Source organism: Aquila chrysaetos, chromosome 10 (genome assembly GCF_900496995.4).
Source record: "Aquila chrysaetos chrysaetos chromosome 10, bAquChr1.4, whole genome shotgun sequence".
NCBI lineage: Eukaryota > Metazoa > Chordata > Aves > Accipitriformes > Accipitridae > Aquila > Aquila chrysaetos.
This window is the reverse complement of record NC_044013.1, coordinates 2,613,709-2,636,200: the sequence shown is the minus strand read 5'-3', so window position 1 is coordinate 2,636,200 and position 22,492 is coordinate 2,613,709. Positions and strand designations below refer to the sequence as shown.

General features: G+C 40.6%; 1 protein-coding gene across 7 annotated transcripts; it reads right to left on the bottom strand.

Annotated features, from left to right (window-relative positions):
• Positions 1–280: 280 nt before the first annotated feature.
• Positions 281–18,017, bottom strand: MFSD1 (major facilitator superfamily domain containing 1). 7 transcript variants are annotated; one of them, XR_005933286.1, is made up of 18 exons: positions 17,808–18,017; positions 17,671–17,723; positions 15,946–16,058; positions 15,540–15,582; positions 14,918–14,985; positions 13,964–14,072; positions 12,692–12,794; positions 11,857–11,955; positions 10,961–11,072; positions 9,423–9,479; positions 8,607–8,763; positions 7,426–7,523; positions 6,976–7,088; positions 6,421–6,468; positions 5,655–5,715; positions 2,092–2,206; positions 1,882–1,954; positions 281–649 (listed from the first exon to the last, which is right to left on the bottom strand). XR_005933286.1 is itself a non-coding variant. In XM_030029403.2 (17 exons), exons 1-17 carry the CDS (start codon positions 17,992–17,994, stop codon positions 1,949–1,951), a joined length of 1,542 nt encoding a protein of 513 aa, XP_029885263.1. In that variant the 5' UTR covers positions 17,995–18,017; the 3' UTR covers positions 281–1,948. The 7 variants fall into 7 exon arrangements, 5 of the variants coding, with proteins under 5 accessions (XP_029885263.1, XP_029885262.1, XP_029885264.1 ...); XR_005933285.1 differs by lacking the exon at positions 1,882–1,954 and adding an exon at positions 1,504–1,823; XM_030029403.2 differs by having other exon boundaries at positions 281–1,954.
• Positions 18,018–22,492: the final 4,475 nt, after the last annotated feature.

Here is a 22,492-nt window from a genome sequence, read left to right as displayed (position 1 = left end):
GCAGGTAGCTGAAGGAGATGAAGAGCAACAGAAGAACAATAATCTAATTCCCTCCCTCCCCAAGAAAGAAAAAAAAGCATCAACCCATCAGGGGGAGAACTGGGGGAAACTTTGCCTTTGGATCCTCAAAGACACACTTCCCCAGAAACTACATATTTCTCAGGGGAAAGCAGAAGTCATGCTTGTTTAAAAAAAAAAAATACATATGTAAGTCTCAACAACCACCAAGGGCAACAACACATCACTAAACAGACAGGTAAGAAAAATACAGGTGCCAGGATCCATTTAAAGCTTTTATTAAAAAGACCCAGAATTCACAAGTCAACAAGGAAACATAAACCAACTTGCATCAACCAGTCTGAGAGCTGAGAGCGTTTGGTTCTCAAAGGAAGCACAGAGAGCACCAATAAAAGTGATCACAGGTCAGTGTACTACTCCCCTTCAGCAGTCAGCTCAGCAGAGTTCACAACCTGATACTTTATCTTCCCAGATTGTTCTCCAGAATACAGAACTATCAACCAAAATAGTCCTGGCTTAGTCTTTCAGGAAGATGACCTTACTGCTTCAGGAACAAGAAAGAAATCTCCACTGAAAGGTAGCTTTAAAAAAATCCTTAAGACCATGAGTTCCAGAAGGTCTGCTTAAATTACTGCAGGCAAAAAAAAAATTATTACAGGTATAATATAACGACATTTTTATTAAAACAAACTACTTTCTCTGCAGTCAAGCAATTCGCCAAAGGCTCTGAACCCTTTCGAGGCACACAAGGACTCCCTGATCAGCCAAGGAACACTCACTCACCCCTGTGCACCTTAACCTCTACCTCCACAGCAGCTTTTTGTTTGGTGCACCTAGTGCTCCAGAAAGCCAGATGCTCTTGCCTTTTAAAGTAAGATTAGCTTAGTTTAGGAATAGTTTGTCCAATTATGTAAGCAAGCCTCTATCATTAACACAACACAAAGAACAATGCACTCTGCAGGAGTCGCTAGTAACCAGCTATTCAGCAACAGGCCTTTCACTGAAATTATGGGAAAGCGTTAAGTTTCATTATGAAATTGAACATTTTTCCACTGAACGCCAAGCTTCAGTTCCTGCATTTAACTCTCTTCATCATTTTTAGTCACAACATCTTAAAAATACACAAATTTTCACATTAATGAGGACTTACATGAGGTTTATTGCTAAGCCTGTGATTTAGTATCAAGTTCCAGGGCTAGCACTTTTTGAGCTAACACTGAAATTGTATAGTTTAGTTTCCCCTGAAATACTCGCTTGGATCAAAATAGAAAGGTACTCTTTTCTCACATTTTTTCTATAAGAAAAATGAAACAGACCACTTCCAACATGGAAACAGAGTTGTCCAACTTGAGAGGCTATATAACCCATACCGACATCAAGGCTCATTTCACAGCAATTTTATTACTGAAACAAAGCTTTCCCATTTCAAACATCATCGTGTAGTGAGAAAAGATCAAGTTTTAGCTATTGACTCAAGCTACTCACTGAGTAGTTTAGACAGGAGGGTGTAGTACATAGCTCATGGGTTCAAATAAACAGCCAGATGGTTCTTCATCAGTATCCGTGTTATTTACCCACAGTGCAGAGGGGGAGCTTAAGCCAAGTACTTTAAAAATAGTATCTACGCTTGCAGAAAAGTATGGTGCATCATTCTGCTTTTGCTCCGGTAGTTGTCAGGACTGGAAACAAAGTTTTGTGTACCAGGAACTTCACTGTATTTCTGCTTTTTCAAGTGGGGCAAGACGCTATTTCAACACGCTTCTGTGTACCATTGTCGATAAATAGGAAGAGTAATTATCTGGTAGCTGCAAAAAAATAATTTTAAAAAATCATGCATCATAATAAGCCTGCTCCTCAACTTACTTGGTTCACCAGCCGTTGATTCATTCTCATTTTCTTCATTAGATTTTTAATTACCATTGGTGAGACTTCATTTCTGAGAACAAGCATATATTTAGCATTTTAATCAGAGGTTGATTTGCTGGCTATTTGAAACAATAAGCCCAAGTTCTTAAAATAAACATCTCATTGTTCTATTCTTAGTTATTAAACCCCCTACTTTGTTACTAATACCTGAGCGCCTAGTTTGGAGAGGTACTTATTCCTTAAACTAAATTCATCAGCTTTTGGCTGTAATTTAGCCAAGTCATCTTCATTTTGACGTCTGAGTCTCTCTTGTTCTTCTGCTCTGGAAAAGAAAATTGGTTTAAGATATTTGCACTGAGGAGTGCAAACCCAAGCAACTTTATCTTGTGTATGCAGTTTTATTTTTAATAACTAGAAAATGCTTGTAATGTTTATAGATGAATACTGGATATCAGATTAAAAGAGACTAAGAGATGTGTACGGATTACTCTAATTCAGTGTAAAGAAAGAGAGAGGCTGTTTTCTGCAGTTTCCTTTTATTTAGATTGCAAGACTTCGATAGAAAGAGAAACCTTTCGGTTTTCACAGATTACAACATGCTCAGTGAGCTTTTGTAACAATTTTTACTATCTCTTTATTAAACAAGCTTTCACTCCTTAAAATAAAGATTACAATACAAAAGGAATCAGTTGTCAAAAATGCAAATAAAAGACTGCTCAGCAGTCTTCAGAATTAATAGCAGTCTCCTACAAGACAGTCAATATTTAACCAGAGCATTGTCGCTCTTTTTCCATGTAAGTCTTAAAAGAGAAACAGAACCAAAGCAAGCTCTAAATACACTTAGCTTAAGACGGTGGTTTGCATTAAGACAGTGACAAAGGCAGTAACAGTGACCCGTTTCTAAGCTCTGTAAGGCAATGAGCCTTATTACAGAACATAAAGTGCCATTACGTTAAGAAACCTCCACACCCACCAAGATGGTAGCACTGCACATAAAAGACACTTTGTACTAACTAGTCTTTATCTTACGCTGGACATGTCTGTCTCAGGTTGCAGAGTACCCTCTCCAATGACAGAGCCTAAACAGTGCAAAGTGCTATAAAACCCATTCTGTTCAAATTAAGAGATGATTTGCCATTAGTTCAAACCGGTTACAAAGCATAAAATTTAGCCATTTACTGTAAAATCCCCAGCATGTTAGTTTCTTTTCCAAAGAACTACTGTGCAGAGTGACCAAACTAAACACCACTATAATTCTTCGAGTTGACATGCTGATCATCAAATGCTCCCCACTTCTGGATGATATTTGCTATTCAAATTTCTTTTCTGAAAAAAACATTGTAATAAAAATTACTGAAAATAATTGTTCTAAGGCACTATATCCCACAGCATACACTAATACAAAGCCACCTTTCACAGTAAGTACTGGAAGTGTTACACACATCCCGCGTGGGCCAGGCAGATTGAAATGCAACTCTATTTGGACACAGAATTCCTTTGCTCCTGTGTACAAGGTTTGGGGGGTTTTGTTGCATTTGTATTAAAAACTGGCTGTGACCTTTTGGCTCGAGGATGATTCTCATTACAACTAAGCTAGCCAGCTTACCACGTCTGGTGAGGTTTTAGTTTCCTTGAGCTTTCCTCAAGACTGATGTCCTAATTTGTGGGCTTTTTACACAAGAAACAAAACCATGGTAAACCCCACAAGTCACCTGGCTAGACCTTGTTGACAAGCATTTTGGTTTTTTCAAGACTAACTTAAGTATCATCATATGGACAGTTACACAGTCCTGTTTTACAGAAGTCCATAAAGTCCATTTATAAGAGATGTCTTGTTATAGTCAAGTATTTATCTGGAACAAACTTATAAGCTGTGAGATGTATAATATCTGCAGGTGAAATGTAGTTACCTATTAAAAAGTAAATGAACAGGCAAATGAACTTCAAGATCTGAAGAGACTCGCTGAGCTGAATTAGGTCAGACTAGAAAGCATTTCAAAAGAAAAATTCTGTGTTGTTCACACACAAGCAGCTTGAATTCTACCGATGTTATTTTGAAAGGTGTGACTTGCTACATATTGACTTACTCTTTCACATGACAAAGGTTAAACTATGACTAGAGTCATGAAACGCATATACTGTGCCCTGTCCAACAGTTCTCAATCACAATCTCACCAAAACAAATTCGGATTGGAGGAATAGAACCTCAAATTTCTTAAACTTGTTCTACCCTTAGGTAAATTAAACATTTGCTTTAAGTATATTAAAAAAATAAAAATCAGTAAATTAGCCAAGACTTCATCCCCATTGACATGACATTCTCCAAGGCACATATTTTTAATCCTCACAGCACTAATTAGAACTAGGAAAAGTTAACACAGTTTCTGGCTGCTGAGACACTACTAGAAGAAGCATCTTCAACAAGATCATCAGGACAAACTAAGCTACCCAAACTCAGTCTGATGGACAGACTTTACATTATACTACATTATACATTATACTTAAAAAAAGCAATTTTTCCAGACAGTTAAGTAGATAATGGAGAAGCTGGAGTGGAAGTGTCTTTTGTTTTACCTTTAAGGTGACATCTCTTAATGGACTTTGCCATACAATGCTTTTTCTCTCCTCTTCCCCCAATACAAGGCAAGCATTTTAAAAGTTAAGACTAACACAGTGTTTGACTCCCTTGTACAGCATTCCATATCCATTGAGAGCTTCACCCCTCATTTAGCATTCTCGGATAGCAAACAATAAGGCAAATAAACTTTCTACTGCACAGAGGGGATAAAGCCAGTGCCGTAGAACTCAGGGAATATCCCAATAGCAGGCAATATACCTTCATGTTTGATCAAACAACACTCTTAAAGCACAAGAGTACCTGATTCCAGCTGTTAGGCTATGCACAGTGATAGACGCTTAACGTGTCACCAATGTTTTATCAAGACCAAGAGAATTTTTTAAGTTACTATTCTGAAGAGCATCACTGTCCTTATTTTCTGTAGAGAGGAAAGCAGGACATGCAAGTCTCCCACAGAATGAAGTTTGCTTAACAGGATGAACTGTCAAAATTTGCTTATTTCAACAATTTCTGCCCTAAGCCCACCCCAAGTGCTCCGTTTCCTTTTAAAGGAAGAAGTGGATTCCACTTTACTGAAATATCCCTGCCCCCTTTTCTTTCTAAAAATGGAAACTTTTCACTGTAATCAATAACATTTATGACACAGATCTGACCACAAATCACGTTTCACATTAGGACTGCAATTTAGACTCAAGCCTGGTTTTCAGAGGCAAGTTGAATTAAGACTTCTAAATAAAATAGCAAGAGGAGCAAGCTGAAACTAAAGGGAAAGGGACTGAAGTGTAGTTTCTTCTGAAGACAGATCTAGCTTTTAACGACACTTAAAAAAAATTGGTCCATGCATTACGTGACATTAAACCCAGGTAACGTTTGCTACTGTGTCAGGTACACACCATATAAGTCAAGCACATTTTTAAATAAGCGATACAACATTTTTTAAGGCCACTGAAATAAAGAAAAATAGCAAGGAAGAGTGCCAGGAAAGGACACCTGGTTAATTGCCAATTCCTCTAATTATTCATTCACAGGAGGCAGGAATAGGAACTCCTACTAGTAAAAAGTAAGAAAGAAAATAACATTCAATACAAATGGCAGACCTACAAAAGAGACTGACTTCAGACAGTAATCTACTCAATTACTTCAGGTTAAACATTTCATAAGGGCACTGTTCTTTATTGTTCTTTATACTTACTCAGTTGCAGCTACTTTCTGCAGTTTTTCCCTTTTTTTTGCAGACCAGTTGAGATCACCACCTGCAACAGAAGTAATATACACTTTGAAACTTTAAAAATTGGTCTTTTTCTATTGTATCTTGACAAAAGAAATCAGTGGAGTAATTCTCAAAAGTAGAAACCGACGTAAAGAACAAGCAATGTGTTCATAATCATCTGAGCAAGCAAAATCAGGACCCAAACTAAGCTCTCAAGCCTGATCCAGTTTTATGTGGAGTAACAATTAAGTTTCTCTACAACTCACCATAACATCCCATAAAACTAAAGTGGAAGCAACTTTAAAAAAAACAAATTAATATCCCTTCCAGATCTTTCAGTAGTTACTGCTTCAAAAAACGGTTGAGAAAGAACACTGCTATTTGAAGGAAAGTCTACAGAATTAAGTTTTTATATTTGCAGATACATATGCAGTCAAGTTTGATATGCAGTTTAGAAAAAGCTGCAGAATATCCTACATGTTTGTTGAAGTCAGCTGAAGGGATAGGTACCACTGCCCTGCTGATGAGATTTAACATCACAGCAAGGTTCAGGGAATGACACACTACAGCATCTGCAAAGACGATGTTACAAGGACAGGCCTCATCAAGAGATGCTCCTGGTACCAAAGCCATGAGCTACAGCACCCAACACAAGACCGTACAACACCACCTGTAAAGAGTTCAGCTTGATAACTTTAAGAATTACGATAAAAACAAATATCAAGAGAAGCTGAAAACACTTGCTTACCTGTGAGGTGATCGACAAAGTACAGCATGACAACAGCAATTAGTGACACTAAAAAAAAAAAAAAAAAACCAACAGTTTTAGCTGACAATAAATTTACAACAATGACAGAAGAACAGCTTTAACATACAACCAAGCAACAACTAAGATTTTTCACAACAGTTGTAACTGAGGGGAGATTTTTGCCAGCAGCATCTCTTAACTGCTTTTGAAAATTCCACTATGCTCATAAGTAGCATGGTAACTCAAAAAGGGTTATTCTAGTTTTAGTTATATTAATAACAGCCCTCAAATGTAGCCTTTAAGAGTATCATTCACCCGCCCCTTTACTCACTCTTCATTTTTTTTCAAAACACTGAAACTACTTACACTAAATTGCTTCAAGAAAACCACAGAACACTTCACTAGGTTTGAACTACTTTCAATATTGCCCCAGTTGAAACCCCCTATCTAACTGTAAGAAAGGAGGTATTACTGTTTTACAGGAAATATTAAGAAAAAAGCCTAATAAAGCTTCCTGAATGTACAGAATCCATTTTCAATGTTCATAATACTTACAGCAAACACAAGCACTGAAGAAGACTTCAAGAAATAAGTATCCTCTCGTGTCCAGAATCATCCCAGCTGCTATAGCAATAATTGCCAGACCAAGATTCTGGATAGACTGCATACTAACACAGAAACAAAGGATTACTGCTGTGTAGAAATTTATTTTTAAACAAAACATCATTAGTGACACTGAACAAACAACGAGTTTAACTTCTCCCCATTTGTGACAGCATGTGACAGAGTCGTGACTCCGCATTTTTGCAGAAGTTCCTGTGCATCTACCACAACCACATGCTCTACCACACATATACATCCTGAAACTACATGAGACTTTCTGCTAGACCGAACTTGGAGGAATTAGGAACCGTTAACGTGTTAGAACCGCTCGATACTCAGTGGTTCAATAGCACCAGGACATGGTCATTGCAGAGCAGCAGACAGACAGATTTAAGTACTTACAAGCCGTAAGCAGTTCCCAGCTGGTGTTCTGGAACAACAAAGGCCACCATGGGCCACAGGGCACAGGCAAGCAGCGAGTAGGCCAGTCCTAGCAAACACTGGTGAAATAAGAACAAGTAAACAGATGTTAGATGAGATGCATTTTTGCAGTAAAGTTCCAATAAATGAACATACTGGTTTTCCTCTTCTCCCAAAAGAGGGGAAAAAAAAAAAAAACCAGCTAAAGTAACACTTTTTGCAATATCATTCTAAATAAATACACACATCTAGAAGGAGAGAGAACTTTTTCCAGGAGTGACCCACGAACTAAACCCTATCTAATTAGCATTAACTAAAGAGCCTGACTTGAATACCCAGAGGAAAAGATCAATGCTGCAACTCACTAGAAAAATACTTGAAAAACAAGGACCCTATTTTTAAACCCTGATACACTGGTGAGCACTGTATTTAAGCCTGTAAACCTCAGTTCAAAAGCAATTTCTCAGGGAATCTGCCCTAGGAAGGGGAAAATCAGTAACAAAATTTTTTATTGAGCTTTACCACTATCCAATACAGCACATTAGAGACAGTTTAAGTAATAGTCATAAGCTTCAGAACTATATCAAAAGAACAAGTTTTAGGAGAAAAGCAAGCACCTAGCACAAGTAATCTAGTAATAGCTAGCGTAAGGAGCATCCATGAAGCGCGAGAGCAGAACTCTGCAACAGAGCACCACCGAACCGCAGATACTGCGATGAATTGAGTCCTTCTCTGAAGGGACAAGGAATTGTCACTCCATACAGCCCTCCGGACTAATCTCATTCTTCCTGAGAAGTTGAACACCCTTTTGCACTAAACTACAGAATTACTGCTACAGACAGCAGCAGCCAGTCTTTTCCACCTCAAAACACACATGCATAACTACTGCCTCCCTCCACGAAACACCAAAACTTGAAGTGTTATCTTTAGGCCACAGATAGCTCATGTTAGTTTTGCCTGTATTATGCATTCTTTGCTTTTTCACCATATTTAGTTTTAAGCTCAGTTTCACCTAGCGTATCCTTCTTAAAGTCAGGGATATAAAAATAGGTTTTGAGGACTACCTAAACAGTCAGAAGACAGTGGCAACTTACGCAGAATAATTCAGCATCAACTTCATTTCTTATTTTATCTTTAGCTATAAGTCTCAGAGAATTAGTTACCATTGCTATCCAGGGGTTCCAGAAGGTAAAAGCCAACATAATATGAGAAGCAAGTGTAGTTACTACAGCACATAAAACCCAGATAATATTCTTTCCAAGTTTATCCACCAGGAGTCCAAAGACTGGGGACATGGGTGCCGATATGATATACACAATACTACAAAAGAATAAAAATAAGAGAACTGAACACTATCAAGCCATGGACAGCTTTAGGTGTTGCACAGTACAAGTGTCTCCAGATAAAATACCATATTCCCTTGTTACCTGCAAGGCCATACCCAAAACCACACAAAAAAACCCCACCCTGAACAACAGACACCAAAACTCAAAATTCCCAAATGGTCTGAGGACACGAAAACACTCAACATCCAAGGAAACAGTGACATACTTGGAGCTCTTGGAATCATAAACCAGCAAGTGTTTTGTTGTTGGTTTTTATTTTTTTGGTTTTTTGCCACATCACAAATTCATCTTCAAACTAGGAAAATTAAGTTCATTTAGTGTTGCTATTAAACTTCTTCCATCACTCAGAAGAGAATCACCGAATACCAAAATAATACCCTCAGACAGAGCTTTTTCTTTCCAATTCCTCAGTGTGAACATCTAAGACATTTTTATTAAAAAAAAAAAAAAATAAATACTCACACCTCCCAATTATTCCTTCAGCCATGTGAAATCTATCTAGCCACTTAAATGCAAGTCACCACCTGCAACAGTAGATCCCAAACCTCCTCCCACCTGGTCAGAGCCCAAAGATACATACACCCCTAGAACACAGCAGTAGCACATTTACTTATTAAATCAACCACAATATACCTGTTAATTGCACTTGCTTCTCGAGATGAGAATCTGAATTTCTCAATAAAGAAAACCCTAAAGAAAAAAAAGCAGATTTAGAAAAATGCATACTTTTATGACATGAAAGAAAAATAAAGCTAGACAAAGTAAAGACACAAGAACCTAGTTTACAGGAAGCTTTTAAATATATCTATATAGCTTTGACATAAGCATCCCATCACAGATCCTCAGTTATAATGCATTTAGGAGCTTATTATCAGACTCTACACATTTTTGTCTAAGGACTATTCAAATTACACTTTGGGGAAAACATCCAAAGTACATAACCAACACGTAACCCAATAATGAGACATTAGCAATGAGTGTACTGTAAGAGACTGAAGTGAGAATTTTCAGAATACATGCACAAGCAAAAAATAGGCATCATAGAATGGTTTGGATTGGAAGGTCATCTAGTTCCAACCCCATCACCACGGGCAGGGACACCTTCCACCAGACCAGGTTGCTCAAAGCCCCATCCAACCTGGCCTGGAACACTGCCAGGGATGGGGCAGCCACAACTCCTCTGGACAACCTGTCCCAGCGCCTCACCACCCTCACAGGGAAGAACTTCTTCCTTACATCTACTCTAAATCTACCCTCTTCCAGTTTAAAGCCATTACCCCTTGTCCTATCACTACCTGCCCTTGTAAAAAGTCCGTCCCCATCTTTCCTGCAGGCCCCCTTTAGGTACTGGAAGGCTGCTGTAAGGTCTCCCCGGAGTCTTTTCTTCTCCAGGCTGAACAACCCCAACTCTCTCAGCCTGTCCTCATAGGAGAGGTGCTCCAGCCCTCCGATCATCTTCATGGCCCTCCTCTGGACCTGCTCCAACAGGTCCATGTCCTTCTTACATTGCTGACTGCAAGGTCTCTTCAAGTCATCTCAGACTTTTCCATCTCACTCAACATAAAACATGCATTGAGCTCAAGAGATCTGTTTCTAACTCCAAGTATATTCAAAACCCATTTGATTGAGCTATTCAATCGAGTCGTGTGGTTCAAAAGGGAAACCTACATACGAATGCCTCAAGTTTCAACTTGATATATACTAAAGCCAGCACAGTAAGAGAACTTCAATCCAAAGTTGTAACTCCATTTAAGCCCCCACCTCACGCTCAGTCAATAGCTTACGAGTATGGAAGGAATTCTACATGACAGCTGTCCACAGCTTTCCACACCAAAACTCATGCCATGCTTTAAATCTGTATCAAGTTTTAATCAGGAAATGGAGCATGCATTATGCTTTTCAGTTCTGACAACTCAGCCTATGTTAAGCAGCGGTATTTCCCACAGAGCTCAGCTGATAAGGAAACTATAAGAGTTGTGTTTATTTGTACCGCAAGCATAGCGAACAACGCCACAGAAGAAATGACAAAGCATGGCACAGACTTGCTGGGAGACCAGTGGTTCTGTAGCCATCTGAAATTCTTAAATATTACCCTGCACCTCTCCCTTTGTAAGTAGCTAGTTAAGACCCTAGCCAAATTCAAGGGGAATAGCTATGCGAGACACACTTACTTTCCAAGTCCAATGAAAGGAAAAACTGCTGCATAGTAACAGACACAGATCACAAATATAAGCCACAGGGAGAAAGAGAAGTCCTTCACATCAGTTAGCTTAATCACTTCACCTGGAATAGGGCAAGAGACAATATTGTTTCAGTCAGCATAAGCACATCTGAAATTCATCCACACTGAATAAACATTAAGGTGATCACAAGTCACAACTAAAGCATATATTTCTGCCACTGTCTACTCTCTCATTTAAAAGTTTACACAGTGAGAGTTAGTTAAGAATATACAAGTGCTAAATCAACAGTGCCAAAGTCAAGAACAAATTGTCTCTCCCACATTAAGCTGCATGCGCAAGTTCTCTAAAGCCTCTGAAAGTCTTATACAGAATTAAATACAAACCACTTTTTCCAGGAAATGTTTAATCAGCTAGCAAAATTCATGTCTGAAGCCTCATGTTATATGCTCTTATTTGGCTCCCAAATTTAGTTTATTTTTAATTGGTGTAAACTCTCCCACACAGAAAACTCAAAACACCACACATCGATGGAGAAGAGCTGCATGGTTTTGCACACCTATTAAAGGAAATAAGACCAATTCCAACAAAAAGAAGTACCAGGAGCAATGACACAGATCAAATTGGTATGAACTGGGAGGCTCTCCACATGCTTTACAGATAAAGCAGACGACAGCGCATCTGCCTGTAAACTGTTGTTTAAAACTGTAAAACTTCCTACTGATATAAAAATGAACTAAAAATTATGACTAAAGCTGTAACTGTGAAAAACATTTTAGGCAGCAGCTACTGAATTACCTGAAATGCAAACCTGCATAGTGCACAGAGTAACTGGAAGGGTCTGTTCCAGAATGAAAGAACGAAGCTCCAGCTCCCACACCACTCACCCGTTTTCCCTTGCTCTTTACAAAGGAGCTTCTCCGCTCTCTTGTCCAGATAAGCAAGGATTAACGCACAGGTCAGTGAAAAGAGACATGTTATGCCACCTGCAAGAAGGCAATGCGACACGTTCAGTTGTTGACTCAAGCAGTAGTTTGGTTTTTAAGCACAACTAGCATCGTGTACCTTTACATATCTAATACAAACTAAGTTAACACCAGCTTGCCCTATGTGTAAGGCTCAATAGCTGTACAACTCAGAGTAAGATGTAAATACTGAAGCCTGCCACATGAGACATCTGCCCTGAACTGGAGTACAAACACATAGCTACATTTATTTTATTTAAAACATTACCACCGCTCCCACTCAGTACAGCTAAGCTTCTTGCCTGTAGCTCGTAATAACAGAAACAAAGCCTGGGCCTTGTTACCAACACCAGGGCCTTAATACCCATGGCTCTGAAGGAAAGGAACACAGACCCAAAGGCAGTTGAAATTTCATTTTTACACACCAGACAACTACACGCAAGCTTTGATATGATACCCTTCAAAAAATTTTTCAAGTCTGTCCTTTACTCAAAGTATGTTAAATGTTTCATCTCCTTAAGACAAAAACTTGAATTTGGCAACCACAAAAATCACACAGCATTTTATCAGGTGCAGTAATCATACACTCTGCACAAGAATATTTGCCATTGATACAAACAGTATTTGAATTGCTCTTCCTAGTCTCAAATATATTTGTCCTACTTTCAAGTTAGTAAGAAATCATTAACACATATGCATGCTGTTCAAATTCAGAAGCCTAAAATAGCAGGTGACATCAATTCAAAATATTACTGACCTATCATGAGAGTTAACCCAAGAGTACTGGGACCAGTATACCCGAGAAGATCTTGAACTCTAGAATATATCCATCCCATGATATTCATGTTCACTGTGCTCCCCTAGGCAGAACAGACTCACGTGAAGAATAACGTATTTCACAATTATATGAATTCAAAAGGAACATAAGGCAGACTGCTTATTGAACAGTGTTTAAAACAAACAAGTAAGATTAAACATCATCTGAGGGAACATAAACCACCAGCAACAATGATAAAATTATTCCCTGCCGGTTTGGTCAATGTTTGTAATAAATCAACCATTGCAACAATAATGTATCATCACAAACTGAAATTGTATACAACTCTAACAGTGTTTTGACGGAGACATTAGCAGTGCCATAAAATCTACATCACACACTGCATTAGCTCATAAACTGAGTTGAATTCAATACCACATGTTAAAGCAAACAGGATTCCCACCTCAGAGGCATCAGGAAGAAGTACTTTTTTTCCTCCCCTTCTCCCCCTAGAGAAGGCATCCATGGCTGCAATCCCAAGGCTAACAACAGACAGTTTAACTGTAGTTCAGCTGAGATGAGGCAACTGCTAATTAGCAACAGCCTGAACATCAACCCAGACCCAGCTGTGACCAGTTAACTCTCTTTTACCGAGGCAAATACCTGCAGTGGTTTAAGATACCACAGGCTGCTGAAGAGGACCCCTAAGAGGAGAGGCATGTCTCCACTCTTCATTCACAGCCTGGTATATTAGCGTAAACCCACCTCTAGCAGGAGTTTAAGTGATTATATCAAACCAAAACGGCACAGCTGAGATCCAGTCACACAGTTCTTATCAGAACCAGCAACGGGGACAAAAACATCTTACAATAGCAGATAAGGATGGGAGTTTCCTAAAGCAGCCATCTCCACCCATTTATCAGAGACTGCACTTATTCCCCAAGATACACTCAGTTAAGCCAACATTTTATGATATGCCAAGAATCGATAAGTCTGATGGAATGCAGCACTGTGTCCCACCCAGTAATCTACACTAATAACACCACCAGACTTCTAAAGAAGTTTGACAGGTTCTAAGAAATCTTATTAACCCATTTCCTTGTGTATCCTTTGTCTACTTACTACAGATTTTTAACATTTTAAATTCCACATCCATTTTTAACTAAAACTCACTAGGGAGGATTAGAAATGCTGTTTTCCACCTGTCTCACTGCCAAGAGAAGCCACACACCTTAAAGTCTATGAATTAAAGCTGTACAGTTTTACACTTACAATTCTGGCCATGCTTAGCTGTAATCCAAACACAAGATTTAACTCCTTGCCTTTAAACCAACTGACTGCATACGTGTTTTGTGCCACCGCTAAGGACTCTCCACCTATTCTAAAAAAGAAGGAAGGCACAAAAGAAAACACATTAATTGCAGCATGCAAAGCAACAAGGAAGCAGTCCATCAATTGCTGGCAATACCAAGATGACAGTATTTCAGAGAAATTTATCTATGTACAGGTAGATCTAATGCATATATGCAAGGCAATAAAAGTCTTAAAGACAATTCAAAAGGGAATTGCCGGGTCTTAAGAATAATTAAGAGTACAAAGTATCTTAAGTAGTCTAGGAGCAATTATAATTGCCTTTGGTCATTTACAGAAATTAAAGCAATGGGCAGCAGCTTCTCATTTCTCTTCTGCATTAAAGAACCAAGTGCTGCAGATCCTGACCCAAATGAAACCAAAAAGCAGGCATCTTACATGGAATCAGAATTTAAGGGAGTCTTCTGCCCACCCCCCAATACAGTTGGTCAGATTTTCTAACATTTTTATGCTGTGGCACATCCACAACTTGGAGGTATTTCTTCTGACATTTGCTCTCATTTTTTGCCACCCTAGGAGCTCTGTTGTATGTGTTGTTGCCAAGAATCCTTTTTACTCAGAAAAGTAAGAATTAAGAGAAAAGGAGGACTAATACAGTTTTATCAGTTTACTGAATGTCTTTATTTGGGTAGTTTTGTAATTTCTGAATTCAGTAAGACCCGCAAAGTCCTGTTTTTTGTTTTCTAACTTTAAGTTAGACCAGGAATGCAACTTAAGATCTTGCATGCCTCACCTTTATAGGTGCCTCAAAATCCAACAATTTTATCTCTCAGCGTAAACACGGCAGCGGTTTTCTAGGACACAGAAAGCAGGTCCTGTCCTCAGACAGCACATACTATACTCTTCTAGACTTACCCAAATACAAATCTGCCCATGTCCATCAGCCAGAAAGTATTAAGTAGTGCTCCCAAAGCAAAGATCACCTGCCAAATAAACATTAAAGGAAAAATAATAATTTTGTATTTGAAGTATGAAACAAACTAGAATCATCTCAAAACAGAAACAAAAATGCTTTTTTCCCTTCCCAGACCTGCAGAAATACTTCACACCCCATTCCTACTCCTAATTTTTTGCCTTTGCTCCCTCTGCATCCCTTACACATCATCCTCCTGGCTACACAATATCCAACCTGGCCCACCCTGAAACTGCACTCAGAAAACACCTCCAGAGGCTTAAGTCATGCTTCACCTTTATCATCGTACCCTAGCCAAATACACCTACATACTAGTTTCACATCAAATGGATAAAACATTTGGTTCCTTCACATTCTTATTTCACTCATCCTTTGAGGTCCTCAGTTCCCAGTTACCCCAATAAAATTCATGGTTCTCCCATTTCAGTTCTCTTCACCTGTCTACTCCCATCGGAAATACACACTTTTCTAGTACACAAGAAGCCATTTGGACTTTTTCCCCACCCCACCCCAGTAGAGAAGCTTCAGACACATATCATCCTTCACCCTCTCATTTGCACTTACCTGCCCGACACAAACAAAGATACTAAATATTATAGTGCCCAACCTGCAAGACAAAGAAAATCACTTAATGCACAGGTAGACTCTTTTTTCCTTTAAAAAAACTATATTAGACCTACAGCAAGGAAACAAGGGGAGGTTGATATGCAATAAAATATCTCCGTAACAAATGTGACAGCCTCCTTAAAAAAAAAAGGTAGTACAGACTGGCATTTCTGAAGCCACTTTACTTAAGCTATAAAGGGAAAGAAGCTCATTTATACCACTGGAAATTCTGAGATCACGTGAAAAAAAAAATTGAAAAAGCTTCTTATAACTTCAAAAAAACTTTGTATTATAAAGCCTATACTTCACGTGCACTTTAAGTCTACCACCCGTTGAACAGGAGCAACACTAACATCCCACTTACCGTATTCCAAACACTCTGTCTATCAGAAAACCTCCGAAGAAGCAAAGAACCACGTTGGGCCAGGAATACCACGCATAGAGTGCCATGAACTGAGCTGTGTTCACCTTCATATCCTACATAAAGGAGGGGAGAATTCAAAAAAAAGCAATTACTCTGTGTGGATTGTCCGGCTCATAGTTCACAAAGGAGTTTCACCATGTCTCGTGCACACAGGCGACTCCTGGGGGGTTACAAAAGTGACCCAGCCTTGGGTTGCCTTGAGGCCCTGTCTCTCTGCAGAGACGACTCACGGGGAGCTGTGTAGACAGCTTAGCCCTGGGTTGTCTGATAAACCCTAAAGTAAACAGGGCAGTGGCTGCACTATTCAAAGAACCAAAACCTGAACTGAGCCTTGAAATCCCTTAACAAATAGCATGCCCTGAGTTTCAATCCAACCACTATTCAGTTGCTGAGGAAGCAAGCTAAAAAAAAAACAAAGCCTGGAGGGTTTCAGCTTCAGTTTCAAATGACAACCTCGTGTATTCAAACAATCACAGACCAACTGTCCTAGTTTCAGCTGGGATAGAGTTAACTGTCTTCCTAGTAGCTGGTACGGTGCTATGTTTTGAGTTCAGTATGAGAAGAATGTTGATAACACCGATGTTTTCAGTTGTTGCTAGTAGCGTTTAGACTAATGTCAAGGATTTTTCAGCTTCTCATGCCCAGCCAGCGAGAAAGCTGGAGGGGCACAAGAAGTTGGCACAGGACACAGCCAGGGCACCTGACGCAAACTGGCCAACAGGGTATTCCATACCGTGAGACGTCCCATCTAGTATAGGAACTGGGAAGTGGGGGCGGGGGAATCGGCGCTCGGGGACTAGCTGGGTGTCGGTCGGTGGTTGGTGAGCAATTGCACTGCGCATCATTTGTACATTCCAATCCTTTCATTATTGCTGTTGTCATTTTATTAGTGTTATCATTATTCGTTTCTCCTTTTCTGTTCTATTAAACTGTTCTTATCTCAACCTGTGGGTTTTGCTTCTTTTTCCCGTTTTTCTCCCCCATCCCACTGGGTGGGGGGGGAGTGAGTGAGTGGCTGCATGGTGCTTAGTTGCTGGCTGGGGTAAAACCACGACACCAACAAAGGAAAGATAAGGGGAAACTCCACTCAGATATACATAATCCATTTAGGCATATATCATAATCCACTCAGACATAGTCATATACACCATTCCACAAGTCAAGGGATAAAAACTCTAAGATTCAGGTTGGAATGGGGGAGTCACTTCTCCAACTATACAGTTGGCTTGTGAAGGAAACTCTTCCCCCCCCCCCTTGATTGGGATGCCGGTCAAGGTAACTTCCCTGGGATTGAAAGCCCTCACCTGGAGGGGTAAGTGAATATTGTTTATGCTTTAAGTTTGTAAATGCGTGTGTGCTTGTGGTTGTCTGTGAATCGCTTGTGGTTGTAACAAGGTACTACTCTTGTCTTAAAAAACTGCAATAGTGCATTCCTCCATTGTATCTGTAGAACCTGCAATAGTGGCGTGTTAAGTCTGTAAGTGAAGTTCAAATAAATCATTTGCTTGAACGTGGCAGTTAAGCCCTTTTCCGTCACGTACTCCTAAGGTAATTACAGAGACACGGAATAAGTACCCAAGCAGAACTACTCTGAAACAAGCACCGCCTGACCTGGCCACTGCCCGCACTCCCCCACTCCCCTTCCCGCCCCCGGCAGCTACTCACCCGTTGAACCTGCGTTTGGAGAGCCGCCGGGTTATCGTAGCAGAAGTAGCTGCCTGCAAGGAGAAGGGGGCCGCCTCAGAGCTCTGCCCTCAGCACCCCACACCCCCGGCCCTACCCCCGCCACCGCCACCACCCACCGAAGCCCAGGAAGCACATGAGCGCCAGGACAAGGAGGCGGTGCGGCAAACGCCGCGGATCGCAGGCGGCGGGCAGGGCACGGAGAGACCCCGGAGAACCGCCGCCATCCTCCTCCTCCTCCTCCTCCTCCTCCTCCTCCTCGCCGCCGCCGGCGGAGCCCAGCAGCGCCCGCTCGTCCTCCGCCATCGCTGCCGCCGCCGTCACGTGAGCGGCCGTCACGTGGCCTCCTCTCCTCCCGCGGGCGTCACGTGAGCTGGCGGCGGGGGGGGGGCGGCCCCACAATGCACCGCGGCTCGTTGCCATGGCGGCCGGGCCTGGCCGCCATAGCGGGCCTCCGGCCCGGCGCCTCTGCGGGAAACGAGGAGGTCACTAAAACGAGAAGTGTAAAATCCCGAGCGTTTACGTGCTACAGCTAACGAGGCTTGCCGGGTTAAAACAGGAAAGTAACAGCGGCAAAAAAAACCGCCTTAAAATCCCCCCGAAACGTACCCCTAAACTGACCTCGTGGTCTGGTGAGGGCATCGCCTGCATCGAGCGTGCCCGGCATTGCAGCAACGACAAAACTCTGTCGTAGGCACGCAGCTGGCAGGACGTTACTTCACATTTTAGCACCTAGAGCCGCCTTTTCTACGTAAAGGGATTCTAAAGTGACACAGAGAACAAACTGCTTACTGCTTTATGATCTAGCTCGTCCTGATTATCTCTCTTTAACTTCACATACCAAGGACTGGTGTTGGTCAAGGATTAAGCCTGTCAGAGGCTGGTACTTGGGAGTGATGAGCAAGAGGGAGCCATGAGCAATCACAAAACTTAATTAAATGTTTGATGAATTTACGATCTTGTTGAGAAGGCACAAGCAGAGGCCTTGCTTGAATAGATAGGGCCGGAAAAGATACGAACTCCTGCCTTTGTTCTCGCCCTTGTAGATAATTTAGCTTAAACTAACCAATATGGTTTTACATCACTGATGAAAACTTAGATAATAAGAGCACTAACGAGCATTGATGTATCAAAACATGTAATGGACCATACTGCGCAGAATCACCTGAGGAAGGTCAAGTAGCGGACAAGTGAGGAAGACTATGGAAGACCACCAGAGACCTTCAATGCGCCTGCATAAAGGGCATTTGCATATGCTAATAGTTTCCCAGAAAACTAATGAATATGTATAACATTTCTCGGAAATCTAGTGAATATCTATGTGGAACGTACTTAACCTGCACGATTAGGCCCGATGGTGTGCACGATAGGTGGAGCGATCCCCCGTGCACCCAGCGCTGCCAATAAAGAATACCTACTTAATAGTTAATCAAGCTATTGAGTTAGTTTCTTTGAATCAAAAGGCAGGCCTGTCGTGGCCAAACGGCGAGCGAGCTCCCCAGAGGAAGGGTGCCTCTCTTGCCCCCAGTCGATTTAAAACATAAAACCCTGGAGGTTTTACTTTTGGTTTTCCTGCAGGCAGGTTTGCCCAGTCCAGGTGCTCCCTGCCTGGAGCTGGAGGGGCCAAGGAGCAATGGCAGCCAGCATTTCGGCCCTGACCGGTCCCTGCCTCCTCCACAGCTTCACCGGGCTTTCTCCTCGCGTGGCTAGGCTTCAATTTTTTGTATTAGTAGTTTGCTTGAGACATTCGAGATGAACAAACCTCTCATAAGCAATTGCAACCTAGAAAAAAAGAAAGTTAAAGGTGTAGGCTGCAATAAGCCCTATGATAAGCACACAGGGAAATGTGAAAGTTTGTAAAATTTCTCCATTATCCTCCTTTTGGCTATTAAAGTCATTTTACTTGAGATGTCTGGTCCAAAAAGGTCTTCCCATATTGGACAAACCCTTGAACAAACTACTAATTTGCTGTAAAACGACCATTGCACATAAAATGCTTGCTTTTCCCTCGCCACGTGCATTTTAACAGATCTGTCAAAAGAGAATTATGTCATGAAATTATGGGGTCACATTTTAACGGCCCTAAACTAGTCAAGATTCCTTGAAATTAGGGCGGCTCTGTCAGTTTACCATAGTTGCTCTTAAAAACACGGTCTTAAACTGCAAGGCTTCCCTGCAAAAGCACCCGTGCAACAAACCTGCGGGTTTCTTCGCCGCTTGAGGGAGCTCAAAGGCAACGCGTGGTGCCCATGCAGGTCACCTCGAGTTTCACAGGGGGCATGATTAAAGGGAGAGAGTTTATACACACAGATAAAAGGGGTAACTTTGGAAAGCAAAGGTAATATCTAGCGAAAGCTTGTGTACTGAAAATAAATGTTGTCTTTTTCCTAGCTAACTAGCCCAATTATTCCAGGAGACTATTGTCATACCACCCAGTACTTTTCTAGGTCTCTCTGATCCACAGAAAATGGTTTTTGTTCACGCACACACTCTAGTTTCCCTCCAGGACACAGATAGGGCTGTTGCAAAAGGACAGAGTCCCCAGACTACCCTCCCACCTCCCATTCTCAGAAAGAAGATGCTGGGAAACCTCGGGACACAGCTGGATCCATCGCTGTTAGGGGTGAAGGGAGCCCCAGCCCGCTCTGACCACGATGTACAGAGCCAGAGTGAACAGAACTGACTTCTCTGTGGCTCACAGCTCCTTCCCCAAGACCCTCCTGCTCCATTTCAAGCATAATCTTAACTACAGCAATTTCAGAGACATTATATTGTGGGTCAAGGAAGATAACCCTCACCAACAAGAAATGAACTGCACAACCTACTCCTTAAAATGATAAGTACCAATTCCAGGCTGTTGTACCCAGCAAAGTTAAACTTAACAAATCTGTAGAGTGTTATCGTCAAAAAGATGTCCCTGTAACTATCTTTAAATGTCATTTCAGAAGGCACAGGTAAATATAGAGAAGTGGTAGTTAAAGCTGAAAGAGAGGTAACCGGCACACACTCAGAGATGCCATTTTAATGCTTTATCATTGTCTTAAGCAGTAATATTTCAATTTTATTCTTGAAACTATAATACTCTCATATCAGTTTCAAATCAACCTAACGTGTAACTCATATGAGCAGTGACATGACGCCAGCACTTTGACAAAAGGATCCCACAGGAAATGTCTCCTTTAACTTTTGATCAATTTTTATCAGCAAGGATATTTAAAGGAAGATCTAGAAAAACAGATTTTATCTCCTAAGTCTCAGAAAGGCTTTCTAGCCCCATAATCAAGGTAATAGGTGAAAACACATAGTGAGTAAAAATATGAAACTGAAATTTCTGATGTAGGATGATAATATTATGGCCTGGATTCAGCTGTGTATGCCAATGGGAAGAATGGAAGTGAACAGCTTTCAGAGGCTCTAGGGATATCCTCACCAAAGCTCTTGATTGGTTGACTTCAATTAATCAATTAACTACCACAAAAAATTCTGCAATCTTTCAAGCTGACTTGTGCATCAGGTTTTCATCCTGGTACATTTGTTGCAGTGTTTTGTATACTAAAGACAAAAAAAATGCACTCTGCAAAAGTTTGTTTGAGAGCTTCTGACAACCATGGCAGATTGTCTCTGCCAAGTACGATGACAAAGGATTTCTGGAAAAATAAATACTTGGCAAAGAATACCATCCTGACACTCTGCAAACTTAGCAGTAGGATTTTAAGCACTGGTTTCCCATCTTCTTGTCCCATTTTAGTTTATGTAAATCTCTGTAGCATTACAGGTCAAGTCTTCCTTACTATAAGAAATCCAGTGCGCCACTGTTGCATCAATATGTAACAAACATAAACAGACTGTCTCATTGCTTTTCCTGTAAAAACAGTGAGATGAGGCTAGGTCAGCACACACAACCTCAAAGGTTGAATACCGTTTCGTAATCTCTCTCTAATTTTATTATTTAAACTAAAGAATCCTGGATTTGTCTTTTTTATTTACGTCATTACCCAAATGAGCTGTGTTACCCTGAAAACTTCATGATTTCCTAATGTGTGTTGCTTTTTCTTGACCTCTCTTCTGCCTGCTGTTGGGAGACCAGAGATCCATCTGAATTCACTTATTCTGTGATTTCCTAAGAAATAAATGAGTGAGTGTTAACGTCCCGCTCTGCCACTGAAGCCTTGTCATTCATTCCTAATAACATCAATTACATTATTGCCAGTCTCCCACACTCTATTACTCTATATAACAAATATATGCAAAGATGGAAGGATTAAGCTGTTTAAGCTATTTAAAAAGCTACCTAAATCATTTAAAAATTAGTACTTTATGTTACACTTAAGCAGGATCCACTGAGCATAATTAATTCAATACCAAAATAGCAAATGTAATGGTGGGAGGATTCTTCCCATGGAGCACAGCCATGGCAGGTTCCAGTACAACAAAGGGTTTCTGTGCTTTCATTCATCCTTGAGGGAGTTTCCATAAACCTGAAACACATGCAATTTTATTATATTTATTTTCAAAGATGTCAGTGAGTTTTTCATGTTCTTTTCATGGCTGTGTGCTTAAATATTTCATATTAAACAAGACTGGATTTGTACTTTATCTTGTTCGGTGTAATATAGGACTCTCTACAGTAGAGTAAGAAATTACAGTCATGTATCCAGAATATTTAACAGGAGAAAAAGAATATTTTTCCATTTGCTATTTCAAAATATTTGCCATGCCACCCCTTTCTTCCCAGTCACTTCCTTCTTCACCTTGGATATGACCTTGCTGTGCCTGAAGCTTAATGGCTGTAATGTGCAGTGTG